This window comes from Helianthus annuus, chromosome 11 (assembly GCF_002127325.2).
Source record: "Helianthus annuus cultivar XRQ/B chromosome 11, HanXRQr2.0-SUNRISE, whole genome shotgun sequence".
Lineage (NCBI taxonomy): Eukaryota > Viridiplantae > Streptophyta > Magnoliopsida > Asterales > Asteraceae > Helianthus > Helianthus annuus.
Window position 1 is genome coordinate 32,280,786 of NC_035443.2, and position 9,879 is coordinate 32,290,664.

At 33.7% G+C, this 9,879-nt stretch overlaps 1 protein-coding gene across 1 annotated transcript; it reads left to right on the plus strand.

The window, feature by feature from the left end:
* Positions 1 to 5,418: 5,418 nt before the first annotated feature.
* On the plus strand, positions 5,419 to 6,045 carry LOC110888047. The gene has a single exon (XM_022135591.1). The coding sequence runs from the start codon at positions 5,419 to 5,421 to the stop codon at positions 6,043 to 6,045; it is 627 nt and encodes a 208-aa protein (XP_021991283.1).
* Positions 6,046 to 9,879: the final 3,834 nt, after the last annotated feature.

A 9,879-nucleotide genomic window follows, 5' to 3' on the forward strand; every position in this document is an offset into this window, starting at 1 on the left:
ATCATCTAACCCAAGAATCCAATGGTCATAACCATGCTTTTCCTTTAGGTTGTGCATATAGTTCTCCATGATCTTTAAATTCTAGGATAGTATCTCTTGGGGATTAAATGGAACAGCACTTAACTTCTTTTTGTCTGCAAGATAGATCTTCGTATTCTTCTATGTTAGTGATGGAAGGAATTTCTCTATATGCTTCTTCAATGTAGCTTTATAGTCTGAATATTCACTTATGAGAGTAGAATCTTTCCATATGACTATGGAGTTCTTTAGAGCCCATTGTGCATGAATCGGCTCTTGTTTCATTACGAATAACTTTGCTGCAACTTTTGGTGTAGGTTTTCTTTTACTTCCAAGCTTCCAGTTGGGAGGTGTCACCTTCACATTAAGATCTGCAATCATTCTCTTGATCCTCTCCACTTCATCCAACAAATTATTCACATCCCAGTTTTGAAAGATGTAGAAGCTTTTGACTGGATATGGCACATGCCTTTTAAACAGTCAATGCATTCATCCTTTAACAGTTTTACAATAATTGGATCCTTAAAGGTGTAATTTGGGAGAGCCTTTGGGATTCTTAAAACATGTAGTGTTCATAGGCTTTTATCTTCTTCATTTTTTCTATCCATTATATACTAAGCTTTTTTCTATGTCATTTCTGTTTGATTTTCTATGGATTCTTGAAACATGTAGTGTACATAGGCTTTTATCTTCTTCATTTTTTCTATCCATTATACACTAAGCTTTCGTGTATGTCATTTCTGTTTGATTTTCTGTGAATTCCTTTATTGCTTCTTCCTCCATTCTTTTGGAATTATCCACATGATTCTACTTTTTATCTACTTTAAGTAGCAGACATAATGATTCTTGGTGAGGGAGAAGGATCTTCATCTAATGCTGGATTGATTAGATTTTTAGGATTTTCTTTGAAACTCATTGTGATTTTTTTGTTGATGCTAGAACAGATGATCTCTCATGTTTATTTTGTTCTTTGGATGGTGGAGAGTATTTTGATTCTTCATGTAGTACTAATTTTCTCTTTCTTGTAAAGGTAACTATTGTTTTTTCTACTGGTTTCTCAACAACAACTGGCTTTGGACTAGTCTGTGTTCCAGTAGTTTTAACAATAGATGGTTTTGCACCAGTCTGTGTTCCAATAGTTTTGACTGGTCCAATTGTTTGACCTGGTCCAACTGTTTGACCGTGGATTTGTTTTTAAGGTTGAGCTTGAGAGATATGTCTTTTCTTGGCTTCAAGTTTCTCTATTGCAGTGGCCTTTGTAATGACTGAGTGATGCCCATGTCAAATTTGACCCTGTCATAATTTTTCTTGTCTTGCCTCACAGATTCTTCTTCAGTTCTTTGGGCTTTTACCAAGGCTGCACTTGCACTCCTTTGTTCCTTTTTGAAATGAGCAATACATATGTACCCTTTTCTTTTTCAACCATGGCACTTGCTCTAGCATCATCAGCTCTTTTCTGTGCCTCTGTTTCTCCTGTAGTTATGCTATTGGGGTTTTTCTTCTTTATCCCTCTTTTTGGCATCAACAACATCATGCATAACCAAGTAACTGTGATGCCAAGGTCTAGGGGGTGTGGCATATGTATATTGGGCAATTTTATTGACAATTTTGGCATCAAGGGTTGCAAGATAAGATTTAAACATGGGTTCCAGAAAACATTTGAAGGTGGTTTTTAGCTTCCCTACTGGTAATGAAGAGATGGTTATACCCTTACCAGTAGTTTTGCTTTTTGTGACTTTGTTGGACCATAGTACCCCTACTCAATAAATACAATGTCCATCTCAACCTTTGAAAGTTTAACTACACCTTGATCATCTCTAAGTTGGAGTTTGGTTGTCAGAATTTCAATTGTAATTATAACTTCCCTTCCACCCACTTTGGCAATGATGGTCGGCGTTTTTACTTTATCACTTAGTGATAATTTTGTAGTGGTCCAAAAGTCAAGAGGGGTTGTTTTGTAAAGTGGTGGGTTAACAGTCAGAGCACAATGAATTGGAGATTTTACACTTAGGTCAATGATCAGATGATATTGGGTGTGATCCTTTCATTTGGTCAGGTATGGAAAAAGGTTGTGAACAAGTTGAAGTTTAAGGATGGCCATGATCAAATAGGATTAGTAATGAAGAATCAGAGAGAAAAATTGAAGATTAGGGTCTGTAGTTGATTAATAGAGGAATGTGAAAGTGGAAAGAGAAACCGAAACTGTTGATTAAGTATTTATAGGATTTCATGCAACGGTCACAAGAAACTACTGGTTTTTAGAAAACAAGAGGAATGTCCCAGTAGTTTTAGGCTTTTGTGGAAAATCTAGTAGTTTTCATATATTTTTTTTTAAATTTTTGTATATATATATATATATATATATATATATATATATATATATTTAATTTTTGTTATTTTTATATAAAAATTATTTTGTTTTTGTTTTTATATTATATATATATATTATTTTGAAATAAATCTTTAGTAAGATGATTTTGGAACCCAAACCTAATGACTTGCATACTTGGATCAATCAAGACTTGACTTATCACTTTGACTACCATATTGACTCGTGGGTAACTGTTGTACAATCCTCATCCGTTGTTGTTGGTTCTCAGCAAGTGCTTTTATGTCAACACTTTGCTCATACCTCTTTGGCTTGTACTAATGAGGGGTAGAATGGTGATTTTTCTGTTTTTGCCAAATGTTGGCAGATGGTCCATCAGTCACTTGGATTGGTGTACAGGGGCGGACATACATGGGGCATAGGGGTAGCCTCCACTACCCCTTAGTCGCTCGTCGGTAGTGTTAAAAAAACGACGTTTTTTTGATCTCGTTACCCCTTGGAAAAAATTATGTTACCACTTGTTACAAGCCCACAGGTTATAGAAAATAATATCCACCATCATTTTAAAACCCACCTAATAATTAAGCCCAATTGGCCAAAGGGCCAAAAGCATATTCTATTGAGTTTTGTTATGATTCTGTGAGAAAAAAGAAACTAAACAAGTGAACAACATCAGTTAGCAACCTGCGACCACACTTCCACAAGCACGGCCGCACAGAGCAGCCCTCGCACAAGGCCGACCCCCCTCCTGCTCCGCCGTTGGCCGCCCTCCTGCTCCGCCACGGGCATCCCTCCTGCTCAGCCACCATTTTCATCTCTAATCTAGGGCTTTTTAGGTATTTTTCTATTCTAATTTTTATTCTTCTATCCTAATTGTTTGAACAAATTGATTATTTGGAATAGTTGTGTGTAATTGAGGATTTAGGGCTTATGTAGTTATGTGTAATTGGTATTATTTGCAATTGGAATTATGTGCAATTGATTTAGGGCTTATGATTAATTTTGTGTCTTTTAAAATTAGGGAATTTGGAAGACGAAAAAACAAAGTCTCATTAGTAATATTTTTAAACGAAAATTCCAAGAAAATGATGATTTGGGTCCAACTCCAAGTTCCAATATTGTTGATGATATGCAAGTAAATGAAGTCTATGAAGATATCGGTCCAAGTTCAAATAATATTGGTATGCAAGAAAATGAAGATATTGGTCCAAGTTCAAATAATAATATTGGTATGTAAGAAAATGAAGATATCGGTAATGATATTGGTATGCAAGAAAATGATGATATCGATCGAACTCCAAGTCCAAATATTACTCCGGCTTTAACACGAAACAAAATCGATTTGAATGATCTTCCTTCGGATCCCTTCGATAGACCACCTATTACTAGTTATCATCCTAATCAAATAGACGCATAAGAAGAGCGTATCTTGTTAAAAAGGCTTTTCAACCACGTGGTCATGACTTTAAATGGACAAACTATGCTAGTGGCCAGAGACGTTTTAATGTAAAATGGTTTGATAAATATCATTGGTTGGAGTATAGCACTAAACAAGAAAAAGCATATTGTTTATGTTACTTGTTTAATGAAAGTGTTGGTAATAAAGGTGGAAGAGATACTTTTGAAAGTGGAGGCTTTTGTAATTGGAGTAAACCGGGTGTCTTAAAAGAACATGTTCGGTTAGTTAACAGTTTACATAATAATGCGGTGCAAAAATGTGAAAATCTCTTGAAGCAGAAGCGATCATATGATGCGAGTGAGAAAAGGTATAACAAGGAAGAAAAGATTGGAAATCGGTATCGATTAATGGGTTTTGTTCGCAGTGTTGGATTTTGTTTAGAGAATAGTTTACCGTTTGGTGGTCATGACGAATCTGAAAAGTCTCTCAATAAAGGTATCTTTGTTTCGGTTTAAAGTTGATTAGTGTGAACAACCCGGATATTGGTAAATATACTTTAGGGAAGGCCAAAAAGAATAATAAGCCGACGGCTCCATCAATTCAGAAATAGATTATCGATTGCTATGCGAAAGAAGTAACCAAAATGATTTGTGAAGAAATTAAAGACAATGTGTTTGGGTTGTTAGTTATGAGTCTAGAGACGTGTCTATAAACTTTAAAGGAACAAATGGCCGTAGTGGTGAGATATGTCGATAGACTCGGAGTTGTTAAAGAGAGTTTAATTGGAGTTGCTCATGTGAAGAATACATATTCTTTAACTCTTAAAGAAGCCATGGTTTCTTTGTTAGTAGATAACCAGTTAAGCATAGATCAAGTAAGTTATTTGTTTCATAATTTCATTACATAAACTTTAATAAAGATCATATGACATATCATTGTATTTTATTGTTTGTTTGTTTTTGTTTAAACAGGTCAGGGGTCAAGGTTATGATGGTGCAAGCAACATGCGGGGAGAGTTTAATGGATTAAAAGCCTTAATTCTGAAAGACAATCCATCAGCACATTACATACATTGTTGTGTTCATCAACTTCAGTTAGTGATTGTGGCTGTAGCAAAAAAGCATGATGGTGTTAAAGAATTTTATGAAACTCTTGGAATGGTTGTTAATACGGTTGGTGCTTCTTGCAAAAGAAAAGATATGATGTTGGATGTTAAAAAATAGAGAGTGGAAAACGAAATTCTAGCGGGTGAAATTAAGACAGGAAAAGGATTAATCCAGGAGGTTTCCCTTGCCCGACCCAGAGACACACGATGGGGTTCACAACATAGAACGATCATAGGTTTGTTGAAATTATTTCCGGAAGTTGTTGATGTACTTACTTTTATTAAACAAAATGGAGAGACCTTTCAACAACGATCTAATGCATCAGGTATTCTATCATATTTTGAGAGTCTTGAATTTGTGTTTTACATACACTTGTTGAATGATATCTTAGGCCTCACAAATGCTCTATCAAAACATCTTCAAAAAAGAGTCAAGACTTGTTAGAAGCGTCTCATTTGATAAACAGGACAAAACGAGCTTTGAATTATCTAAGACAAAATGGGTTTGAAAAGATGTTGGCAAGAGTGACATCTTTTTGTGAAAAAAACATCATCTTCATGCTAGATATGGCGGAAAGTTATGGTAATCAAAGAAACCGAAAGTATGTCATCACTAATCGACATCACTTTGAAGTTGAAGTTTTTAAGACGATTTTGGATATGCAAATTCAAAAACATGGAAACCGATTTAGTGAGGTCTCAACTAGTTTGATAGAAAATATGTCAGGTTTAAATCCTTGTGATTCGTTTGCTAAGTTTGACATATCTAAGATAGTGGCGTTTTCTGAGATGTATCCAAATGACTTTAATAAAGAAGAAAGAGGGTGTCTTGCGGGTGATCTGAAGACCTTTTATCACACTTTAAAGGAGGATGACAAATTTGCAAAATTTACTGGATTGAGTCACCTTGCTCGTGTAATGGCGGAAACCGGAAAAAATGAAACTTTTCCTTTGGTTTATCGAACATTGAAGCTAGCGTTGGTTTTACCGGTTGCAACTGCAACCGCAACCGTTGAAAGATGTTTTTCTAAATTGAAGCTTATTAAGATAGATTTACGCAATCGAATGGGTGAGGAGTATTTGAACAATGCTCTAATTTGTGTGGTCGAGAAAGAAACTTTTTATAAAGTAAAAGAAGAGGATGTCATGAGTCGATTTCAAGCTTTCAAAAACCGAAGAGGAGATATTTTTTAGGTACATGTTAAATTTATTTGTTACCGTGCTATTATTTTTGTTTCGTTACATTGTATGAAATTTGAACTACGTCACATTGTATTTGTATGAAGTGCGCTAATTTTTTTTTTGGAACGTTACCCCTATAACTATTTTCTAGATCCGCCACTGTTGTTGTAGTGAATTTCCTATGGTTTAGGCTCTTTAATACTTCAGATTATTAGTGTTAAACACTTCAAATGATTATGTTGACTCACAATAACTGGATTCGCTACATGGATAGAAAACTGTATTTTCTTAAAAGCTTTCCAGATTCATCCTTTTGCTATTCTCATAAGAAATGACCATATAGCAATCCTCAGTGTTTTGATTTGTTCTTTCACAAACAATGCAAAACAATATGTGTTTACCCCTTTTTGAACTAGATTTTGATTTGGTTTTAGAGCCTTGTTTGGGGCTAGTAGTTTGAGATGAAACTACTACAGGGACAACAATTGGTGTTATTTTCCCTTTTGAGGTCACAAAGTTCATTGGTTTGAAACTCCTTGTCAACACATGTCTCATCAGATCATTTTGAGTTGTGTTGGTCATGGAAGTTTTGTGAGGGACAAGAATTTGCACATGAATAACATTTTGATATGTCAATAGTGATTTCCATCTCTTTAGGGTTTGTGATAACAGTCTCCTTCCCATTTGCATTTTTGGGTAAAAACTCCGTTTCATCCTTAATCTGAGTTTGAGGAGTGTAATCATTTGGTCCATGTGTATGATGATGATACACAACACAAAATTTACATTACTTTTTGTTTGTTGGTTTAGGAGTATCTCACAACCTTTGCATGATTCTACCCATTTCTGGCAATTCACCTTGGTAGATTCAAGCTCTTTTTGACACATTTGATATTTTATGAGAAGTAACCCTAACTGTGCGGCATAAATTGTGGTTTTATGTTTTAGATTTGAGATCACTTGATCCTTTTCTTTGAGAGCTTCTTTATGAGAGCTCATGGTTTGACTCAAAATTCTTTATGGTCTTTTAGAGTTTTCTCTTAAGATGATCTTCACTGCTTTGATATACCTAAATTCCTTGATGCATTATCAGAACAAAGTTCTTTTAATATTTCACGGGATATATCAATATTCTGAGCGTGATCTCAGTCGTTGATTCAGCATGTGAATCAGTGCAAGAACCAATAGTTTCTGGTGATGGTACTCTAATATGAATTCTCATTTATGATCTCAAATGCCACTAGTGCAAGGTTTTTGTTTCCTTGATCTATAGCAATCATACCAAAGTGCTCATCATTCAAATCCTCAGGCAAACTACTCTAGTCTACAAAACTTTAAGTGAAAAAACTTTGTTGAGTAGTTTCTAGTGAAGGGCATCCAGTAGTTTGGGAAACTACTGGTGCTTAAGTCTGGGATAGAACCTGTGCCTAAGATAGTGTTTGGATATGTGCTTGTGACATTTCGACATGATCAATTTGGTACTGTGGTGGCCCATTAACAAATTCATATGACATTTGAGCTGATTAAAGTGAGCTTGGGACTGTGTGGTTGAGCCAAGGGCATTTTGGGATGAATATTAATGTGTATTTTGAAAACTTGCATATGGTCGCTGAAATAGATTGATTCATTTGACTAGGATAAGTCATATATGATGAGGAGTTCTGTGTAGAACCTCTACATTCTCTAGCAAAGTGTCATAGCTTGTGACATTTATAACATTCGACTCTGGATTTATCTTTTTCAAATTTACCATTACCATCCAAACCCGAAAATCTCCTACCAGTTTTATTATAAAATTTATTATTCTTAATACTTCGTAGGGCAAGCTGGTCTAGACGATCAAATTTTTCTTGATCTGTTGGATCCATAGGTTGCTGAGTATTCATCATAAGGTATAAAACTAGTACTATAACATTGAACAACGTTTTCTTTTTCTTTTTAGTTTAAGTATAATGTTGTTCTTATCAAATGATTTTTTAAAACATTAATGTAATGTCATGTGCGTGATAAACATGCTAGTAGGTGTATCAATCATTTTTTTTTTTGTTTTCTTAGTTATTTTTTTGAAGTAAATTGTTGTAATGGAGTTCATTCAACGTTTTTTTGGTTTGTTAGTTTATATATATATATATATATATATATATATATATATATATATATATATATATATATATTTAATATAGGTGTTATAATTGCTTTTGTTTAGATTTTATTTTATTTTGCTTATAATCATATTAGTAAAGTAAATTTTGGTTGTTATCAAAGATCACATGTTGCATATGGTATTTGAGTCACTCTCATTCTACTTAATATGGTGTGATAAACCTCATTAAGGATCAGTGGCGGAACTAGCCCATTAAATCAGGTGTATCCTTAAAAAAATTTATCGTGCAATCAACAATATTAAAAAAACGATAATAAATAAATTATTAAAAAAAAAGACGATAAAAAAATAAAGTAAAATAAGTGCCTAATAAATTTGTCTTTTTTTTCATAGCTTGAAATCGTTTAATCACATCGTCGTCTTTTACTTTAAAAAACAAATACCTAAGCAGGGGCGGAACGACCGGAACCAGTGTTATCGCAAAAGCAAACAACAGGATTGTGGATTCTTTTATCGAACCGGTGTTATTGGTAGCAACAAAATAGGAGACCAGTGCGTAAAGGATGACCAGCGACGTTTGGTTTTCTTCCAGAACCTAAGCAACGATAAGAAAGAATGCCGCCATACGTATTTTTGTGTTTTTTCGGCTAATCTAATCAGTTGGGCTTATCTAATCAATTGAGTCATTGTTTCAATCGGGCTCTCTTATTTTATAAGTTTGGGTTAGTTAGGGGTATCCTTGTATTATTTTAGGGGTATCTTTTGTATAAAACCAAAAAAATATATATAAAAAATACACTACGCATACGGACTTCAGCCGTAGCCCGTGCTACGGCTCACATACCTTTAGTTCCGCCCCTGTTAAGGATGATAAGTTCTAAGTGAAGAGTGCTTATAACGCCTTAATTAAATCTCATTTTTAAGAGAAATAATGAGTCACAAAGGGATATCACAGACGTGTTTTGGATGATTTGACTTGGGTGAAGATAGAACTCTACAGTTAAACATGCATGGGTCAAAATAATTCTAAAATAAGCGACTTTATAAGAATTCTTCTCTTAGACGGTAAGAAAAAGTCCTAAATTTCTCATGAGCAAAACTACAATATTGGTTAATCATAAAATTCATCCTTACAAAGATGATCTTGTCACCCTACACGATCTCTTCCTGTATATTTTCGAATTTAGAATGTCTTACATAGCTTAGTTAAAAAATTCAAATATTTTACTTGTACTTTGGAAAGTTTAAAAATATGTAAAAGTTGAAACTTGTACTTTAGAAAGTTTAAAAATATGTAAAAGTTGAAGAGCTAAAGAAAGAATAGGATTCGTAAGTATAATAAAGACTCTGAGTTGCATTTATAAGAAATAAGCTACTCATTAATTTTCTCTTACACCAACGACTCATTTATTGTGTAAATCTTCAGAAGTTAGGTTATTATTTGGATATATTAGTTTTAAAACGATATTTTTTTCTATATAAACACAAAAAAAAAAAAAAAAAAAATCTGAAAAAAATGGCATAATAGCTTGTAATTTTTTATTAAAAAATGTAAAATTTCACAAAAACCTTAACTTACGATAAAAAAGAGTAGTAGTAAATTGATTTTTAAATATAACTTAACTAGGTTAAAACCCCGTGTATTACACGGGTTGAATAAATGTACTTTTATATATTAAATAATAAAAACTTATATCTTTATGAACCTTGTATATTGTACGGGTTAAATAAATGTAATTTTA